At 38.9% G+C, this 22,756-nt stretch overlaps 1 protein-coding gene across 2 annotated transcripts; it reads right to left on the reverse strand.

The window, feature by feature from the left end:
• Positions 1–1,758: 1,758 nt before the first annotated feature.
• Positions 1,759–15,248, reverse strand: entpd3 (ectonucleoside triphosphate diphosphohydrolase 3). Of its 2 annotated transcripts, none has more exons than XM_032519629.1 (10): positions 14,994–15,248; positions 9,553–9,690; positions 9,010–9,131; positions 8,565–8,720; positions 6,843–7,002; positions 6,483–6,710; positions 5,456–5,719; positions 5,259–5,369; positions 3,876–4,013; positions 1,759–3,215 (listed from the first exon to the last, which is right to left on the reverse strand). In XM_032519629.1, exons 2-10 carry the CDS (start codon positions 9,685–9,687, stop codon positions 3,027–3,029), a joined length of 1,503 nt encoding a protein of 500 aa, XP_032375520.1. In that variant the 5' UTR covers positions 9,688–9,690; positions 14,994–15,248; the 3' UTR covers positions 1,759–3,026. The 2 variants fall into 2 exon arrangements, with proteins under 2 accessions (XP_032375520.1, XP_032375519.1); XM_032519628.1 differs by having other exon boundaries at positions 8,565–8,724; positions 9,014–9,131; positions 14,994–15,247.
• Between the last annotated feature and the right edge of the window lie 7,508 nt (positions 15,249–22,756).

The raw sequence follows: 22,756 nt of genomic DNA on the forward strand, positions 1-22,756 counted from the left end.
GGCAGACTGGCCAGCTTTAATTAGCCTGATTTCTCTGCTTTTCAGTGGCTAGAGCTGACGGAGGAGGTAGCAGTTCATTTTCACATTCACCACATGACACAAACACATATGGACCTAACATATTTCAAAAAAATGCAAGAAAAAATGGTTTTGCGTGGCAGGGCACCTTTAAGTTCTTTTTACAACGGCCAGCCAAAGTGCTCTTGATCAGTGGTTCCCAAACTCTTTTACATCAAGGACCCCTAAACTGACACACATTACCCCACGGACCAACATCTGACCAGAGTTTTGCTTTTAGATCTTTTTTTTTTTCTACAGAAAGTGTGTGGAACTCATGACCAAAATAGTCACGCGTTCTTTTGTTGTGTTACTTATGGATGGAATTATAGTGAAAATAAATGATTGCCCTTTTTTGCTGGGGACCCCTTGGAACTCTCTCAAGAAACCTTGGCAACCACAGCTCTAGATTTAATTCTTATATAAATTCCCAGTCTCAGTCCATAAGACACACTGTTTTACGCCACTGTCTTGCCATACAAGCCATTTAAAATGTGAGCGGGGTGATGATCTCTGATAGAGGAAAGAACATTTCTGTTGAATGAAATCATTTCAGCTTATGTATATTCTAAAAGGATGAGGATTTTGTTTTCTGTTTTCTGTTGCCTTTTTTGTCTTTTTTTTAAGAATTGATTATGATGTGTGAGCTGCTAAACACTTTGTATTATTGGGGGGATTGAGACAGTCTTCTGTTGGGTGGGTGTAAAAGAGATACACTTTCAAAATTGACCATTTGAAGCCAAGATAAAGACATTTAATTGTTATCCATGACTTGACAGCGTAAAATGCATCCTAAGTTTTGTGCCTCTTCTCAAGTGAAAGAGGAGATGTTCCTGGTCGCAGCCCTCATAAAAACACAAAACAAATATCAAAATACTATTTTCTTCAATTGCTAAAAGATGGTAATAAGAATCTGCATTATTTGTACTGAGTGAGAGAGCATCAGTGGACTTTAACTGACTGACACTAGCTCTGAGGTGAATCCTTAAAGCCCCACCTACCTGACCCTCCACCAATGAAAAGAAGCCAAGGGAGACGTAGGAACAGACAGACAGATTGAAAAAGTTCAACCAAAATCAAGCAGATACAAACCTCTACGGGAAAATAAATTATTGAAAGAAGAGAGAAAGTAGAGAACAAAAGTGATATTTATGAGATCTTTTTTGTACAGGTGTGTTAAAGAAGATGCAACAGAAATAACTGATGATGCTATTTTTTTATTTGCTTGGTCACATGCCTCCCATGTCTTTGAACTTGTGATTCTGAGAGTGTCTGTAGAACCAGTGGATATTGCTGTAGTTTCAAATGTCTCTTTTCTTTTTGTTTTCTTTTTAGACAAATCTTTCAATAAAAAAAACGTCTCAAACAGTCAATACTGCCCTTGTAAATTCCGCAGGAACAAGGCGGTACCACTAGAGTGCGTTGTAGTACACAGTATGAGAGGACACAGTATGAGATGGGGGATGTGAGGTAATTGGACAAAAAGCTGTGTGTGTGTGTGTGTGTTATTTTAACAGGACATCTATCAGTTGACACAGACAAACAAGATGCATTTAGATTCACAATGGCGTAATTGTACATTAATACATCCTCTGTTAATTATTTGATTTGAAGAAGCCACCAGTTTTTGGTATTAAATTAAATTAAGTGCCAAGGTCAGGTAAAATCATGAAGGTAAACGATACAACACGGAAGCCTGAATCTCACACAACAGCCATGAAAGGTACAGTTAGTAGGTTTATTATATGCTGAATAGAGAATTAGCGAAACAGGACTAATATAGTAGTCAGTGCATTACATACACATCATGCATAATTCTCGTAAGTGCAAAGACAACAAGCTACCCAAGTAGAGAACCATGTATACAGAATGTCAAAAGACACATTTGAATTCATGCTGTTTTCATTCAGAAATGATGTGAAGAAATCTCTTTTCTTTGCTAGAGAATTAATTGTTTTGTAATGCCTTTATTGTGAGAAAAGAAACTCATTTACCAATACTGTAACAAGGACCATACAATAGGAAGCATTCTTATTTGCTATTACTTGCTGTTCACCAACCAATGAAATGTTTAGAACGTACTTATCAACAGTCGGTCAGATCCAGTGCTCCCTCTCAGCCATGCTCAGTGTTGCTACCGCTCTCAGGGATCTGCTGCTGACTGATTGGCATTCATCTACGAAACTGACTAAATTGAGTCAAAAAACTCAAATAACCTTGTTGCATCAATGCTTTATTTTTGTAAACTAGTCTCTGCTGATTGAAGTCTATCTCTCATTCAGAAGTCTTTCATAGCAACACTGAGTAGAGATGACACTGAAAACTGGAAATGTGTGGACTGTCAGTGTTGATACTTTTTTTTAAATTCTTTGGTGTAGTTTTCTCAGACTACTCCACTGAATATATATCTAATATTTATCCAACAATATTCTGTTCTTAAAATAGAGAATGAAAGCTTTCCCGGGGATAGCCCAGGCAAAATCATAATGACACAATGGCACATAGCACATTCAATGCATTGTTTATTAAGGTGATTTTTATTCCATAAATGGGGAGTATTTTTTGTGTGCACTTCTATCTTTCAAGCTTTCAACGCTCATTGATTACACAATGTGCGACAAGAACGAGCACATGGACATTTCTGGGTGCTCTTTCATCACCAGGCTATATCACCTGTTTTTGTCTGTAAAACAACACTACTTTCCTTTAGTGGAGCTTGGAGTAGTAAAACTGAAGTGATCCCATTATTCAAATCTATATGAGTTTCCCTGAGGCACAAGATGAGGTTTTCATTTTGAGGCTCTTGCTTTCATCAAAACTCGTCATTCAAATAAAAGGCATTTGTTAGTAACTTTCAGTAGTTCAGTAACTTTTACTGTGGTAGATCCTTGGCACATGCTGCTGTAGCGCTCTCCCTCTCCTTACAGAATAACAGTAGGCGCCGGCAGATCGGTTTGTAATGTACACTCTCAATAGCAGGTGCGAATGAGGACGATGAAAAAAAAGACAACAGTTATGATAGTAAGTGCTGAAAATAGAAAGACAAGGCCGGCGAAGACGGGGTCCGTCATGGGGGTGGTATATTTCACTTCAGACGGGATCATGTTGGACATACTCAGCATGTAACCCAAACTCCAACCTATGCTGGTTTTCTTTACCTGAAACAAAGAGGAGAGATTTCCCATGTTTTGTAGTGATATTGCATGCACTGTATTTTTTAGGAGTAAATGCAGCTAATACATCACTTTGCATGTCTAGAGAAGTTGCACAATTGCAGCTCTAAGGGAAAAGATGAGTCACACCACCCAAAGAACGCCAATGTAAATACAAGTGTGTCTGTTTTTTAGTTTCCTCTAAAAGGACCTACCAAACCACCAGACTCCCACACAGCTTAAAGGCACTAAACAGGACACGCAGCACACTTACTCTCTTGTTGGTGGGATTGGGAATTGGGAGCATCGCCAGCTGTTGTGGAACGTTCTTTTGTTAAAATCTAAAGGCAAATCGCCATGCAATTTGGAAACTGCTGCTCTAATGTGTGACTTTTCAACATCTTCTGTGTTTCTTTATGACTCATGACTGATAGACTGCATGTCACAGACCAGGAATCCCCTTCTGTTGAGGGAGTTCCATTGTAAGAGGCGCTCTGTGTCCTCGGGGCATCGCAGAGCAATACATAGCTTGCCATTCACTCTGGCCTCAACTTTCCATGTGTGCAGATGGTTACTATGTCAGCCATCCATCTTTGATAGGTTCTCATGGGTGGCCTCATTCACACTCAATGCTATTATGTGTTTTGTTTGTTTGGCTCAACCAACCTCTCTTTTGAAGTCAATGTTTTTCCATGTTTCTTTGTCAAACTTATATCCATCCACCAGCAAAGTGAAGACATAGTGAGATGCAAAACAGTAAGTCTTGAGAAATCTTGGATCTATCCCTGCCTTTTCTGCCTTTAGCTGAAAGGAAGAAAAACAGAGATTAGAGTGGCCTGTGAGTAGGAAGAAGAATTATACAAACGAATGAAGCTGAATGCTAATAGTAATGTGAAGACAATACTGAGACAAAACAATGTGCAATCAAGACTGATTTCAATTCATAGTTAAGATAAGATCAAATAAAACTACATCCATCCAGAAAGATTTCTTTTTTTTAACGGTGCTATTTTGAGGTCTGACACAAAGGTCACGGGTCTCTATGTCCCGTGAAATAAAGAAATATCTGCTCAGGCGTGGCCGAATTATTCTTAAAGGGCTTTAAATCTCCAAACAGCTGAGCTGGGGATTCTAAAACAACAACCCTACTGACTGAGATTATCTGTATGTGTAAGTTTAATGCACATAGTTTGTGTTTATAGAGTTAAAGTTCCAATGTGTAGGTATTTTTCCCATCTAGCGTAGGGATCATATATCGCAGTCAACGCTCTCTCACCACGCAGTTCCAACTACGTATTACAGCTACGGTAGCCTTCACGCTTCAAAAAGCCGGTCTCTCTATCCTTTTTCTTTTTCTGGGCGAAGAAGAAGACTCCTGTTCCTGAAATTTGGATTTTGAATACGTGTAGTCCTCCATGTTCTTCAAACTTACTGGGGCCGGGAAGCGATGATACCCATTAGCAGCACCTGCTTGTGAAAGCGAAAACGCAAAAGACGGCGCAGTATGTCCCTTACCGGCTAATGTATTTTAAGATGGTGCATGAATATTGAGCGTCTACCCCGGTTAATGCGAATGGAAATGTAAAAATTTCAAGCCAAAAGGAATACTTGGAATTGATGGTGGTGGTAAATATTCATGAAAAAGGACCAGTTTGTGAACGGGCAACACCGATTATGATAACGAACAACTAAGCACGTTACTCACTGGATCTTTAAGTTGCTGTTTTGACATAATGTTTTAAAGGAAGCACCCACACTAAATCCCACAGAGAAGAAAATGTTTTCACGCTGCTTGGCACACCTCAGCCGGTGGAAATAAAATACTGACTTTTGCTCTATTCTTGATGAGTAATATTGCTGTTGGCCTATGAATGGTAGTGTTTGCTACACCACTTAGAACATAGAATTCCTGTCCTTTTTCTTCCCTATATTTTTGCTCCTCCCAACATTTGATATGTTTCTAACTCTTCCTAAACTATCTTCTCGTCCTACCTGGTCCACCTGTTTTCCTTTTCTTATTACTAGCTGTATGAAATTGAAAAAGCTTACTTGTGTCCAATTTGTGTTGCAGTATTTCGTAATTGAGGCGTTGAATTGATCAAGCTCTGATGTTCCATTCATCCCAAGCGCCTTAGAAGTGAAGAAGAACCCTGCATATGCCTGGCAGGAACAATACAGACATATCATAAGATTTTTTTCATCTTCATCTCTCTTCTTGCACGTGTTCTATTTGCACTGTGTGTTACCATAAAATCTCCAGTGACGGGCGGCTGCTCGACCCCGTTGAGGGAACACTGGGATGAGTTACAAGTCTTGAAATCAAATATGGACTTCACTATGCTGCTGCACTTTTCTGAGTTGCCTGTTCCCACCAAGAAGAGTTCTTGATCTGGATTGTAGCCGTTAGGCTTTTTTGTGCACTCTGTGTCATAAATGTATGAGGCCTTGAGGGTGGTGTTGAAGCCTTTAGGGTAACAGGGGTTCTTTATGTAGGTGGGGTTAGATGATTCCTGGAACGTTGAAAGGAGGAAATGTCAAAAAAAGAATGGAGGATGAGGAAATAAACTACATTTCAGAAAAAAGGGACAGGAAGACACATGATAGGATGACATAAGAGCTTTGGACAGCATGACTTGCATTTACAGGCATCATCTATATGTAAAAACCTTGATTAATTTACTTGACTATGACATATAGGTCCTGATACAATTTTAAGTTAACATGTTATGCCAGGACCCTGCTGCAAATGTATACTCATAACATATTCTCACTGAATAGCATATTTATCCAACTCAATTACTGATAGTTTCAGGAATTAAGCTATAAGCTGCCAGAAATAATGCATTTCTCGCAGACTAGCATGACGACATTCATAGTCCAATCAATATTCTTAATGACATAATGCATTCTCGACTGGTCTCCCTTTGCCTGTTAGCAACTCAGGGTCAACAATATTCACTGATCAATTCTTAACTAGGCGTTAATGGATCTTAGCCTGCACATGCATGCAAAAAAAACACATTCCCACTGCGATGCGATACACACACACACACACACACACACGTACATAAACACACACACAGACACACACACACAAGCGATTAAACATGAACATAGAAACGCATAACATACAGGGATAGAACTCAGAGAAAAACCATCACCCTTATAGTACCTGAAAGACATGACCATTATTGATAGAACACACACACACACACACACACACACACGCACACACACACACACACACTCATAACAAAATAAAAAGGTGTGTACCTGAACTACTTTGTCCAGAACCCTTTTGTCAGCCTCGTTTTTGCCGTAGCAGAGGAAACTATGTGTGTAAACATTGTAAGGGTAACCATACAGTTTGACATGCAAGTAGTCAGGCCCGCTGAGATCATCCTGGACAGCAAAGGCGATCTGTGTTGACGCCCCACCGAGGTCCATGGACCCTACGGTATTTTTCCCTTCTGGGCGTACATAGGTATTCCAAAGGTTTTTCTGCAAAAATAATGGGAAATGTTAGTATAGGGTGAACCATGTGATGGCCCCTGGTGAAGTAGTATTCTTCTGTTCACCTTTAAAGGGATATGTACATGTTGACCTACCGATAGATCCATGAAAGTGTCTTACCTCGAGGAAGTTGTCCATGAGGTAGTTGACAGTGACCCACCCATACAGCCCTTCTTCTTGACCAGTAATGATGGAAGCATTATGGAAGTTGAAAGGCAAAGATCTCAGGTATTCTGTGAGACTCGCCAGGATTTCATTGCTCCTCTGTTCATCCTTCTCACTTATAGCAAAGCAGAAAAAAGGAACACAATTACAGATCTTATTGGAAACAGGAAGTTTAGTAGCCATAACATATGGAATCAGTGTCATTAAAGTAATAGTATTTACTTTTTTACTGAATTAGAAAATCAGATTGATACTATTGTCGTGTCTGTACACTACATTGGAAGCCAGAGCTGGCCAGGAGATGGTCAGCTTAGCGTAACACAAAGACGGAAAAGAAGAGGAAATAATATGCTCTGTTCAAAGGTAACACAATTGGCATTACCACATTATATACATTTATTCAATCCATACAAGAATGTGAGGTGACTCCAGGAAGTCTCTTTACCTAGACATTGTTGTCTGCTCCTTGTCTATGCTATGCTAAGCTAATCATATTCTGGCTCTAGCTCCCTATTAACTGTAATACAAATACCAGAGGGATATTGAGCGTCTTATCTTATTCTCGGCAAGAAAGCGATGAAGTGAATTTCCCCAAATATCTACTACAATACCAACATCAATAATAAGTATACTATACATGGAGTAATTAGACTTACATATAAAGGGGACTTAACATGAAAAGCTAATTTTTTCAGTGCTTTTGCCCATGTATTTAGATATATGGAATGCCTACCAACCCGCACATTGTGAAATAAGACAACCCAGTCAGTTTTCTGTGGGCTGCCTAGCTCAGAAAGCATGGGATTCAACAAGTCATTCAGATTTTGCTCCCCTTCCTATGTCACACACAGGCTCATTAGAATATACTGCCCAGCATCTGAGTATCTCCATCCATGGCTTGAGAAGTACTTTTGTAAAGGGGCGCCATATTTTTCTCGCAAACCAATCAGAGCAGACTGGGAGAGAAGGGGGCTTAAAGAGACAGGCGCTAGAACTAAGTGTATATTCAGACAAAATAAGAACATTCATGAGTTTTTTTTCCGTAACCCTTGTGTTGTCTTCCCGTCGACCATGATCTTGTTGTCCATCTAGGTCAAAAATGAATTTCCAATTTTTGAAGTTTTTTCCAGCGTGTTTGGCTCTTTTTAAAAATGATTTCGACACTTCTTGAAACGCTTTCACATTTAGTTTTTTAAATTCATGGTCACCTAATTTATATGACATTATACCTTATTTTGAGTTAAAAAAAAACAGACATTATGAATTAGTTTGACAAATAGTTAAGATCATAGGATGTTGAGTGAATCACGGACTGACCCGAGGACAATACAAGAGTTAAAACTGCAAACATATTCTAGTAGAAACCCATGACACAAGCATGATGATGTGATGGTATGTCCCCTTTAATGAAATTATAGCAAACAAAGCAATGAATTTGAGAGGACCCCATATTTCCACTTCCCAGCATCAGTGTTACACCATCTGAGCTCTAGAATTTTGCCCCCCCCCCCCCCCCCCCCCCCCCCCCACTTCAGTCTAAATGAGTGCTCACTGATGGGGCTTCCTGGTGACGCACAGGCCTTTGGGGAAAACCATATGGTGCATGAATGTATCACTCTCCAATACCTTAATGGCGAGAGAATACCCTAAAGCTGCCTTATTTCAACAATTTCTTACTGTAGTAGTCTCATTCCAGCAGTAGCTCCCAGAAACAGAGGTGTGGTTTTATGTTTTTTAGCAGGAATGGCTTTGGTTATGTTGTCCATGCATTCTTTGAATCCCTTCCATGATTTGGCGTCTTTCTCTGGGTCAACTTTCATCTCTGAGATGCCATTTCCTGTGGGCATAAGGCAAAGATAAATACATATTCCTAAGCACAGGCGCTACAGATTTATAGTGATATGTTCATGTGTAACATTTGTAACCTGGTCAGTTCAACAAACAAACGATTTAAAAAATTCTCAGTAAGCTTTGGCTTTTTATTTTTTCTCTTATTTACCTGCTATACTTAAATTTACTCTACTGCTAAATTTTCATTTAACATTTTATGTAACTCAATTCTAAAAACTATAGAACTCTTACACACAAAAACTTAAAATCGGTGTAGAGAAGCTGCAGTAACTCACCAGCAACTTTACAGTTCATTTTCTCAGTCACCACTCCGGTTTTATTGTGCTTCTCCCCTGGCCACTCGTACAGGTACACATTGGAACGTGATGAGCCTGAGTCTATCACTATGCCATACTGAAGAAAAATAAGAAAAAAATCTATTTTTGGTCAATCTTATAGCACGTTTTACCTTGAATAGTGAAATATCTAAAAGCCCTAAACGATTTTGTTAATAAGGCAAAGAACTGAGACTATCAAACTACAGGCTGCTGCGACCCCCAACACCCCTGCAAAAACACATTGTCCAACATGACCTGGATCATATTACCCCGACATGATACCCTGACCCTGAAATCTGGAACAGTTTGGCATCACATTCACAACTGACAGTGTGGGAGCCAAAGTATATGTTTGCATACCTGTTTCTGTTTCTCTCTGTATGAGAACTGTTTTGTACTTTTACTTTGTTGAAGGGAAGAAGATCTACAGCCAAATAATGCCTACACATGTATGTGTGCATCCATGGACATTTGTGGACATGCATGTATATGTTCACCTCTAAGCTGTACTCTTTGGACCTCCAGGTGTCCTGGATGACGGCAACAGCAACAAGGGCAGCAATACTAGCCAAGAAGAGAAGCAGCACTCCAGCTATGCAGCACTTGTAGCACGTTTTCTGTTTCGAAGCCATATCCTGTAAAAAAAAAAAAATGGTGGGACAATAAGGCACTAAGAGCTCTTCAAGAAAATATGGTGCTTGACCATTTAGAGCTTTGTAGGTCAGGAGAAGGATTTTTAATTCAATCCTGGATTTTACAGGAAGCCAATGCAGAGAAGCTAATACAGAAGAAATATGATCTCTTTTCTTGTCAGAACACGCGCTGTAGCATTCTGGATCAGCTGGAAAGTCTTGAGGGACTTAATTTGAGCATCCTGATAATAAAGAATTACAGTAGTCCAGCCTGGAAGCAACAAATGCATGGGCTGGTTTTTCAACATCGTTTTGAGACAGTATGTTCCTAATTTTGGCAATGTTACAAAGATAAAAAGGCTGTTCTTCTGAGGTTTGTTTTAGATGGGTGTTGAAGGATATATCCTGATCACAAATAACTCCTAGATTTCTGACAGTAGTTCTAGAGGCCAGGGCAATACCATCCAGAGTAGCTACATCCCTAGATAATGACGTTTGGAGGAGTTAAGGGCCAAGCACAATAACTTTAGTTTTGTCTGAGTTTAACACAAGAAAATTGTAGGTCATCCATGATTTTATATCATTTATGCATGCTCGAAGTTTAGCTAACTGTCTGGTTTCATCTGGCTTAATTTGATAAATATAATTGGGTGTCATCCGCATAACGATGAAAGTTAATTGAGTGTTTCCAAATAATATTGCTTAGAAGAAGCATTTATAAGGAGAATAGAATTGGTCCAAGCAGTGAGCCTTGTGGAACGCCATGGCTAACTTTAGCGTACTTGGAGGATTTATCGTTGATGTTAACAAATTGAGATTGATCGAATAAACATGACTAAAACCAACTTAGTGTGATTCCTTTAATGCCAAATAAACGTTCCAGTCTCTGTAACAGGATAATATGGTCAATGGTGTTGAATGCAGCACTAAGATCTAGTAAAACAAATACAGAAACAAGTCCTTTGTCTGCAGCAGTTAGGTCATTTGTAATTTTCCCCAGTGTTATCAGTGTCCCCAATAAAAACTCTGAGAATTCAGATAAAAATTCAGAATATGGTCCTGGAGCTCGATAAATAACAACAAATATAATTGTCTGTAATGTTTTCCATGATGGATGTTGAGGATGAAGAACAGGGCTCACAAACAAGTCATAATTTAGTTTAGTTTTAGAATTAATTAACAAGCTTGAATCAAAGATGGCCACTGGAGCCGCCAACTTCACGTTCCACAGTATAGAGCTCCCAATAACCAGAGCTGGCTTCTCAGCCGGTGTGTTACTGAGTGGTGACAAACTGTTAGAAAGGCAAACATGTTGGCGGCCAGCCGTATGCTCTAATTTGGAGCGGCTGCCGCCGTGTGCGCTCCCCGGTTTGAAGCTAGAGCTACGCTTCTTTTGGACAGTCACCCTCTCGCCCGGCTGCTTGGGTCTGTCGGGGGGGCTGCTAACAGAAGCTGCAGTATGTTGGCCCGCACCAGCTACAGGGCGCTGGCTAGCTACAGAAGCACATGATTTTGATTCCATGGTGCGGAGAAGTGCCTCAAACTCACTAAGCCTCGCCTCCAGAGCAGCGAATATACTACATTAATTACATGTACCGTCATCACTAAAGGAGGCAGAGGAATAGCTAAACATTTGACACACTGAGCAAGAGAGAGCAGGAGAAGGATAGGAATTAGCCATTGCAACAACTGAGATCAGCGAGGGAGTTGCTGTAAGATAATGAAACTATAAGTGCTTGAGCATAACTGGTGTTTAAATGCTCTTAGCCACCAGATTTAAGCAATAAAGCAGCGTTGAGTAAGTTTTTACTGGAGCAGAAAAGTAGCGTCCGTGAATTAAACAAATGCGTATGCCTATGCCCCGTTGATGCGAGCTCTAAGCAAAGCAAGTGTAGTTTAATGCACAACACTCTCCAATTTGAGGCACTTATCCACCAGATTCAAACAAGAAAGCAAAGTTCAGTAAGTTTTTGCTGGAGCAGAAAAATAGCGTCTGTGAGATTGGAGCACCGGAAATACTAGTACTACTAGTACTAATACTACTACGAGCTACATCCAACATTAGATTGCTGCCAAATTTCAATATTGCACAAACCTACTGGACAGGGAAACCTGCCATTGAAGATCATTCAACAAGTTGTTTGTTTGTACTCTCTAACACGACCCACTGGAGCGTTTTACATTCTCATATTTAAACCCCAGTTTAAAACACGTTGATAACGTTGTGAGACATTTGCAGTTTGATTATGTTTAGGCACTTAACTACTTAGTTAAGTGTAGTAAAAGATGATATAGAATCAGACATTAGTTCACTTCCGATTAAGCATGTGATGTAGAACGTGATCTAGCTTTGTTTCTTCCATAAAGTAAAAGAAACTTGGCTTTTACTTTTACTTTCAAACAGGACTTGTACCCAATTTCCTTTGTGAAAGTTCTGTGTTTATTTGACCCGTCCACCACTCCAACCTAAGTGGAAATTTGGCATTTTTATACTTTGTCACCTTACTTTCTGCCATGCTACCATTATAACTACTACAGCCATTAGAGGGTGCCGCTACTTTAACTGTAAATATGACTCATGATTGCTGCTTGAATTAACAACTTATGTGGCTGTTTTTCAGGAGAAGGCCTGTCTCAGATCATTGGTTTTACATTAAGTGTGTTTTGTGTTCAACTCTTTTGGATGGCTTTGAAGAAACAGACATTTTCAAACGCTTACATTTAGAACAAACACATTTGATGTCAAGCTTTAGGCAATGACAATGCTCACCTCACAGAAACACTTTTTTCAGCAAAATTTGGATCTTGTTGATAAACATGGCGTGCCACAAACAGCTCTGTTTGAGTTTCAAGTGTATACTAAATGACGGAAAACAGTGTTTCATGCCAGATCCGCCATGTGTGCTTTGAGAAAAGTCAAATGTTAAGGCTCAATGAACATTTTTAGCATATGCAAGACTGTTGTTTTTCTACCAGAATCACACATGTATTTCTCATGTAGTCAATATGGCTGCAATTATGAGTCACACACAAACTCTGGAACATGAGACACAGCTCTTTGTGCCTAGATGCGCACACACACATTCCCGTCCACCAATACTTTTTTTTTTATTCTAAAATTTTGATTTATTCAATTTCACGTCCATGCTATTTACACCTTCAGTTCTTTAAATGTGCATGTTCTCATGGATATTTGCTGTATGTGAAGATAATCTACAATTAAGACTACAACTAAGCCTAGCAATGTCATGCTATGTAGTAACAAGGACTGTATATATATGCCTTTTAAAATAGCCTGTTTTATAGAGTCAGGAAATAAATGAATGATCATAAATAAGGATTTATCAATGGATAACATTCACCCATCCTTTGCTTAAACATGTTTACTTTCAGCAACGGGAGGTCCTAAATGTACTAGACAGTAATTGCAACCTTGTGTCAGTCTAAAGGTATTAGGTATTGCTGTGTCAGCCTTGTCATGGGTGTTGTTATCAGTCTTCCAAACAGTTGGGAGATTAAGCAGCACCACAAGTATCCATCTCCCTCTCTATCGCTCCCTTGAAAAAAAACACACACATTTAAGCTTCTTTTCAAAGTTGTAAAAACCCCAAATCCATATTTGACTCCTTTTGTTGTCATCAGACTATAACAACACCTCAGTGACAGCGTTTGTTATTGTTTGACAATACAGCATTTAGCGTTACCACGGCAACTTCATGTGTAAACATGCAGGTAGAACGGCTAGACAACAAGATAGACAAATGTTGTTTTTGTCGGCTTAACATTTTACTGTCATGTGCGTGTGATATAGTTGATATTCCATGTTATAAATTCAAAGCTATGCTCGGGACATTCCAATTTCCCAAAGTTTTCCAAAGCTTGTGGATGAGATACAGGGACTCTGTGGGAGTAGTAGCGTCAATGTTTGTCAAGTTTCTGCCAGCATTGTGTGAGAAACATACAAAATAAAATCAGCAACATCTGCTTTTTACATTTACATTTAGTTAGATTTGTGTAACCTACAACTGAAAATACAAGCTTCTATGTGTAAAGCTTTTGACTCTTCTGTGACTTATCATTTGCACCTACTGGCTAGCTAGTGGTTAGTTTAGTCCTTAACATCAGTGTCCTGTTGGGTCCAGGTTGCTTGTACAATGTCAGTAACGTTCAGAGGTTGTCCATAATAATAGTTTGAGCTTACACACTAGTGACAAAAATTGATATCACTTATAGCCTCACAAAAGTGAAAATGCAACCTCTGTGTATTAATGTCAAGACATTCATCTAATGCATTAATGGATGTGAAAAATTGCTGAAAGATGAAATATCTGGGACCATCCAATGATTGTGTGATGGTGACGCGGTTCATAGAGTTCTGATGTTGTTACTGCGCCTTCACCAGCACCCTCTTCCTTCGCTAGAGGACCCTGGCTCACCAAACCAAAAGTTATGCTTTTTTGTCTGTATCATGTTTGTATCAGAAATTGTTCTCAAATATGACATGACCCATGTTCCATTAACCTTACATCATAGAGATTAAGCTCTAATTTGCATTATGTCAAAAACAGGTGAAATGTGAATGCTGACAGTAAAAGCAAGAAAGCTAAGTAGAGACAGTTTGGGTTTACTGTGAGTCATTTACTGTAATTTAGAATGCCAAACTATTACAATCTTCGGGTTTGAAACACTTACAGTGTACTTCTTTGTATAAGTAGTTTTGCATTGAACATGCCCACTTGTTTATGATATTATATATCAGACGATTACACCGCAAGCAGTTATGCATTCACTTGAATCAGGATTCACAATGTAAAAGATGACATAAAGGTTTTTTTTTCTGGTCTAAAGTCATACACACAAAAACAATGTGGACTCTCTTCATTTGTAAAACTTGTATTTGTAAATTAAATACACAATACAACCAAACTAGTTTAAATGAAACAATGAGTCAACCGGAGGAATCAGCAAGTCTACATCGTAAATTAACATTGCAAGATTCAATACAGACAACACCCTGAATAACCCTACATGCATATTTGCACATAATGTTCACTCTGCTTGTTTTGACTTGTCCTCATAAGGTAAAGGGGTTTTAACGTGATTAAACACTAACACATGCTCATATCATACAACACAGCAAGCAAGGACAAGTGAATCAACTCACACAATGAAACAAACTTACCTGCGTCAAATAACCGTTTAAAACTCCGGGTTGTTTTTAGTTTTTTTTGTTTAAGGGTAAATAAATGTTTTGTGAACAGGTGAATAGATGTGTGTGAGAGAGAGGAGGTGTGTTTCTTTCTTACCTTGAAGAGCTGGTTTGTAGATTCTAGTTGGGAGTGGGATTGAGATGGCTCTGAGGAAGGGATGAAGAAACACAGCAGGAAACAGGGGAGCAGCAAAGAGAGAGAGAGAGAGAGAGAGAGAGAGAGAGAAAAGAGAGAGTGTGTGTGTGCTGTGAGAGGGGGAGAGAGAGAGAGAGGGGGATTGGCTCACAAGAGCAGGAGCTGTTGTACCCCAACAAAACACAATGTCAGGGACGGAGGGAACATGGGAGGAGCAATGCATTACAAACTCCAGTTGTCACCACTCCCACTACACCAATGAAACAGAGCAACCAGCTCATAAGCGCAGATAGTGAAAGATATAGGGCTCACTGTCTGTGTGCAATGATTAAGCACAGACACAGGTATTTGTGCGTATGCATTAAAAAAAATGTGAGAAGACAGAGGGGGAGCGGTGGTTAATTGATGTAATCAATAAGATAAAGTGCATCTGCTGCACAAGGTCAGCTCTTATTTGATAGGCTTAGATTGAAGCCCAAAGGACAAAGGATCAAGCACTGTACCAACAATCAAGGATGTGTCGGTACCTGCAGGCTCTCACACACACTCTTTCACGCACACTGGGATCTAAGTTAAACCCTTGTGTTGTCTTCCCGTCGCCCATGCAACTTTTTCTTTCCTGATGCTTTACCTGACGTTTTTGTCAATTTTTCCGATGTTTTTTTTCAATTTTAATTCAACGTTCTTTTACCAATCTTTTGTTCAAATGCTATAAAATTGAATCCAACACCCAAATCTATTGGGAACAGTGAACACTCATTTGACTTTTAATGAGCCTATGAAACCACTCAAGTTATTTCTTTTTGAAAGAAATCCAAATTTCTTATACATAGCAACTTTTAAAAAAAGGCTCATATTTGACCCGATGACAACAGGAGGGTTCCATTGTTAAACTAACCCTTAGGCGAACTGCAGGAAAAAACATGACCCACTTAGCCTGATGTAACTCATGGGCTTTTGGCTCCTCTGAGCTAAGTTAACTATCTAAGAATGGGAACAGCACTCAAGTGTGTGGGGATCCTGCAGCTGGTCTTACTACCTGGCTCTTTGCCTCCCTTCTGCACTTTGCTTCATGTCAGACTTTTGATTTGTCATATCCATTTTTACTAAGAATGTAAAGTTGCTGCAGCACTTCCCATCTCTGTGGCTGTTTTATAGTGTACGTCCAGCGGATTCCTAAGCATTTCAGCATGTGGGTGGTCTTCTTGTGTCTGGACTGTCTACAAAGAAGACACTGATAGGGCCGGTTAAAGTGAATTACATGTCTGATTCAGTGCTCAGTGAATGAAGATAAAGTATTTGCTCTGCCTAAAGTGAGACCTGAAACCCACTGGTCTGAATGAACCGGACGGACAGAGCGATGGAAATTAGATTTGCACCGGGAGAGGAAGTAGAAGAAAGGCAGAAAGCTCCTACTTAACTTTCATTTTCAAGCCTCCTGGATACAGATTAAATATCTGTGCTACTCCCAGTGGTGGTTCTACATTGAATTACACCTAGGGTGAGACCCATTTTGAGCGCCCCCACCCCAAAAAAAAACCACACAAAATTGCAGAATTTTTTAGTTTTACTACTATTATTACTTTTAGTATATATTTATTTTAATTTCTAGCAACTTATACTGTCATATTCTGTGCAGAATTGTGTTCATTGTCTTTTGAAAATGTTGGCGGGGTAGATTGTTCACCTTAAAAAGTGTGTTTCCTGTTGTAATTGCAATAGTTAAATAACTAGATTCTCTTAAGTGTGTTTTTCAAATGTTCTAATGAAGGATTTGTGCATTGAGAAATATAATTTTTTCATTCACTTATGATGTTATAATAAAATGTATATATATAAATGTGTCAAAAATATATTCAATCAGATACACTGTATATATATATATAACAAGAGCAGAGAGCAATATTAATATAAAATACTGAGAATAATATACAAATAAAATATAGTATAAATATTCAAAATAGCACAAATCCTTCATCACACAAATGTGAAAACACACTAAAGAGAATCTAATTATTACACTATTGCACTAAGAACAGAAAACATTGATGCAAAATCATCAATGATGTCTGCTCCCCTGTTGAGTGACTGATACTGGCGAAAAGGCCACTGACCTCAGGTATGACTTGATCAACTTTAGTTTTGAAAAGCTCCCCTCTGCTTGAGCCACAGTGACTGGCAGAGTAAGTGCAATCATGAGAGAATTTTTGTGAAAGTTGGGGTAGATCTCCGATAGATCCTTATCCAAGTAGTATCTTTCAACGATCTCAGGACAGCGCCTTTTCTCACAAAGACAGATAGGATTGGAGATGAAAAGTTTAACTGACACATAACCACGATCAGCTTCGTGGGTGCTCAGTATTAGCCGAGCACCCACGGTATCGGCGCTTATGCCAGCAACCCGTTTGACCCAGAGGTTAACTGAATGAACAAGTTGAGGACAACTTTGCAGGGCAATAGACTCACAGAATGTCTCTCAGACAAGTTAGTAGCCTGTGACCAACTTACTGTGATGGTTTCTTTAGAAGAGAACTTCAATGTTGCTAGTCGAAGTAGCTTTGTGGCAGCACCTGTGTGTGTGCAGCTCTATTTTACCTTATTGTATGTGTGGCTGCAGTTGTTGTTGATTATCATAAGAAGTAGCCAGATGAAGGCCTAATATTGCTTGCATTGCACCCTTCTTTGTGTCTGTACAGTATAGTCTCTTTTTATTGTATTATTAATTGTCTTAAGTTGTTTACTCCATTTGTATCATTCTTGTAAGGCAACACTGAAAAAAGCGGTTGTAATCGATCGTCAGTTGTATGTGCAGTCTGCAAAGTGGCTTCATGGAAAATGGATCATTTTGGACATAGTGGGCTTTGTGGTGTGATGTATACATTGGCAGTGAATGCACTTTATTTTTTCTTTATTTATTTAATAGGTCCATTATATAACATTTTCATCATTTCTTTTCTTTACCCTACCCCCCTCTTTCCCTTTAACAAAATAAATAAAATAATGCAGTAACGTTTATTCAGAAGAGTAGGCCTAGCATAGCATACTTTTTACTTTTATTCGGTAACTTTTTACACAAAAAATAAAAACAAACTTTACACAAATAATTGTATTAGTTGAACTGCATGACCAAAATTGAAGGAACAGTACTTTTACTGGAGTAAAATATTCAAGTACTCTTTCCATTCCTGGTTATACCGTCGCAGTACCGCAAACACATACGATCACCTGGTGTAGTACTATATAGGCTACTGCATTCTCGCCACTGAAACAATGTACCAGTACTTTACTTTAATATATTCCCTGACGTTTTACCCAATTTGTGAAATTAAAAAGTAACAATGAAAATTTCCAGTATTCATTTTTACCAATGATTTTCACAGTAAAGTATTAACACATTAAGTATTCTTAACAAACAGGTGTTCACACTTTTCCAGTGCTAGGGGGATTGTCCCCCTGCTGCTGCCGCCTTATCGCCTCCTATGAATACAGTCTGGGCAATAAAGTTGTATTATATTATTTTATAATAAGGATGTATTGTATAGATATTATAATTAATGGATACAGTTAGGCTAACTCTGGGTTAACTCTTGAATTGCCTGTTTTTGGTATTCATACTTATACTACATTCATACTTAATAGTTTGGTCACCAATAAATTTTCTTCTAGATAATCAAAAATTAGACATTATTTTGTGTTGTTACTTCTAACAAACCATTATGTGATATTTTTAAACGCTGAGAAAAACATGTATCCTTTCAGATTTCCCAGTTTTCCTGATGAATATTGGACTATAGTGCATGTATAGCCTTATTAACATCCAAATGCAGCCGCCTCACAACATTGCCAACTGTACATCGAGACTGTACCTTGTCCTTTTGAGATTTGGCATGCTGCCCAGAGAAGTTCTCGCTAATTGTCTGTGTCCGATTTGGTGCTTTCATAATGCAGTAAACACCCCCATGAATCTCTGCCGCAGCCCAGGAAGGAAATGGTGTGGCCGTGTTGCGGCGAGATCAATTAGAGGACAGAGGCACTTCCCTTAGACTTTGCTATTCAAATATCACAATTTGAGCAATGGTTGATAATGGTGTTGCTCTGTCTTCTTCCATCTCTCTCTCTCTCTCTCTCTTGATTGATTTCTTGCTTCTCTCTTGTTTGCCCTTCTACTTTCTTTCTGACTCATGCTCAATATTTGCCTAAGCCTTCCACTGTGATGTTTTCTCAATCTTACACGCTCTCCCTCTAAACCACAATATAAATGCAATGTAATTAGTTTGATGTATTCCATAATCAGAATGATATCATATCATATGAAAGTTGATCCTTATCTGCGGCATTACTGTGGGAATGTTTGTGCTGTAATACGAAATCAAAAAGCTACTATCCAACTTGTTACCATGTTATATAAATCAATTTACAGTACAGGTAATGAAAAAGGCCCTCAGGTCAAAGTTTAAAAGCAAAAAGATGTCAGTATCCGGTCTGACTAATGAGGGTATCTCAGTTCTGAAGGACTTAATGTGTTAGCAGAAAATCTGATAAACAGATACATATGCACATACACACATCATACATGTGAAGCATTCGTTTGTGCTATATTGATAGGAAATGATTCATCAAGTGACTAATGTGTGGGCAGCTCCTTTTAAACCCAGGTCCCTCCATTTCGCCTCACCCTCTGCCCCCATCCCACCTCAAACCCAACTCAAATGGGGCGACTTACTGTAGTAGCCTAGCCACTGTGGAAAACGGTCTTTATGGTAATGGCGTAGCTGCTAAATAATATGTAGAAAACTCTCTTCCACCACTGATATTACAGAGAGACATCCCCAGGAAAGAAGTAACCCAATCCCATATCTCTTGCATATTGAAGCTGTGAAATAACACTCATCTCACTACTATTGAGTTATCAAAAAGGATACACTTATCCTAATATAATTGTAAGTATTACTGTTAACAGCAATCAGTGCACAGTTTGAACACGAGGCATTAAATGCTGGCCATGTAATTTGATCTCTAAGGTCTCCAGTTGTGACTTCAGATTCAGTTATTTGCTGATGGCTGCTGAAGTGCAGTGTTTTCCAAGCTGATGCCTCCCAAGTGAAAACGTGTCTCTGGCAAGCTTTCAACCAATAACCACAAATGATGGTTTGATAGCCTAGTGTGCTGGCAAACAAACAGTGGAGCTGACATCATGTGTTGGACCAGATTATCACACTCTGATAAAGCCTTATTCACTTTTCAGCACCTGATAGAATTGTGTCAGTATTGTGTTTCTTGTCCAATATGTATGTGAAAAGCCCCAAACCGTAGGGGTACATAATGTGTCGACTGTTGCAATCAGTATGCAATATTTTGTGGAGCAATGCGTCATGGACGTTGGCTGTGTGGCTTAGTTGACTTCAATTTAGAGCCCACTTGAAATGCTATAATGATCACGTTTAATTAGCCAGTTACCGTGCCACTTGCACAACTGCGTGACAAACCCTATGGAGCGTACCATGTGACGTGTGCATATTTCGACAGAGTGACAGTGTAAGTGAAGAAATAGAGACAACAAAGTGGCTAAAAGTAATGTCTCCATGGTAGCCTTGCAAAGGCTAATGCACTATGCAAAACGTGTTGAATGGTGGTTAACCACGCAAGAGGCAACACAGCAAACTTATTTTTGTATCTTAAAAACCACAACAAGCCACTAGACATGATACTATCCCAAAAAAACCCTGTTACAGTTAAGCCAGAGCCAAAAAAAGCCTCGCTAGTGAGTGCTTTTGCTAGTGGCACAAAGTATGACAAGAACTCAAAGGGACATACCGAAATCACTAATGCTATGACGTATTATTTAGCCAAAGATATGATGCCCACCCACACAGCGGATAAAAAAGGATTCAAGAAGCTTCTGAAGGAACTAGATAAACTGTACCTAATCCCATCCTGCACCTATTTCTCACAGGTAACTATCCCGCAACTTTATTAACAGTGCAGAAAAATGGTGCAGGCAGAGTTTGAAAGCGTTTGGAAAGATTGAATATTTGTCATGCATGACCAACCTGTGGTTCATCTGCACTAGAGAGCCGTACGTAAGTCTCACTGTGTACTACATTATTATGAATCTATTTTGATGTGTTTTCCTGTAACTTTTGTAATTTTACATATGTTTAAAACATATCTAAATTAATATCAATATTGCAAAATGCATAATCAATACAGCAAAATCACATTTTGTCAACATAAGCCTATTTAAAACAATAAGGTCAGTACTTTATCCGAGACTTAACTTTGGCTGTGTCTGTGTGTTACTTCTCTCCTACTTCTCAACAGTTACGCAGGCAGCACTGAATGTTTAGCAGATTTTAGCTGCTTTGCTTAGCAAAGGCACTATAATCTAGTACAGATACTCATGTCTGCATACTACACACATAGTAACAGTGTGTACATAGTACACAGCAAGATATTTGACCCCAAAATATATTGGACATGCAAAGGCCATATATTAGTAGGTATCAGTCGGTTTCAGGATCAACAGTATATTTATGGACGTGGGTCATCCACTGACAACTGTGTGGCTAATATTTGATGGATTTGTCTCTCTCATGGCATTATGTGTTAAGGTGACCTCTTGTGGTCAAACTAAGCTCCTGCAACTCTGCATCTCAGCGAAAAGAGCTCATATAAATGTTTAATAACAATTGGTAGACCTTTAGTAATCATAAAAGCATCTGGGGAATGAGACAATCACTCAGAGCATAAAAAGCACGCCCATATCAACAAAGAGATTTTCACTGAGGGAGTATGTGTGAAGATATTTCCAGTCATCTCAGTCAATACCTGACAAGTAGACTGATAAACTCCAACTATGTCCTTTCCTTTCATATTTAAACCACTAAAAATGTGTCACAAATGAATAAGGATAATGGTTACCCTGATAATACAAGCCACAATTGATAATAATAATTAATAATAAGCAGACAAGAAATGAATTGTTTTGTTTGTGACAGACAAAGTTTATGTATTACAAAAAAATAAGTCTCTCTACATAGCATGTATCCCTCCATGTGCCCATAGGCCCAGTGTGTAACATGTTTAGTTGGTTATTATCAAAATCGTGTTGTCCATTCACAAACTTGTCCTTTCTCATGAATATTTACCACCACCATCAATTCCAAGTATTCATTTTGGCTTGAAATTTTACGTTTCCATTCGCATTATCTGGGGTAGACACTCAATATTCATGTGCCATCTTAAAATACCTTAGCTGGTAAGGGACATACAGGACATACTGCTCCGCCGTTTTTTGCTGTCACATGATAAACTCACAGGTGCTGCTAACGCTGCTAGTGGGTATCGTCGCTTACCGGCCCCAGCGAGTTTGAAAAAGGAAACAAGGACGACCACACGTATTCAAAATCCAAATTTCAGGAACAGGAGTTTTCCTCTTCGCCCAGAAAAAGAAAAAATTATATTGAAAAGAGCAAGAGACCGGCTGGGTACTTTAAACTGCATGGTGCGCTAGATGGGAGAATTTCCTAAATATTGGACCTTTTAAGAACTGACATTTCCTTCAATGATCCAAGTTAACAGATGCCTTATAAAAGCACATATTTTATATGATCAAGTGCAATATTGCAAGCACTTGAACTAGCATCTCTGTAATAGCACTGTTATATTCATTGTGTCCCACCATCCTAGTTTACAGTTTAATCTAAACAGACAGCCCATATGAC

Source organism: Etheostoma spectabile, chromosome 6, assembly GCF_008692095.1.
Source record: "Etheostoma spectabile isolate EspeVRDwgs_2016 chromosome 6, UIUC_Espe_1.0, whole genome shotgun sequence".
NCBI lineage: Eukaryota > Metazoa > Chordata > Actinopteri > Perciformes > Percidae > Etheostoma > Etheostoma spectabile.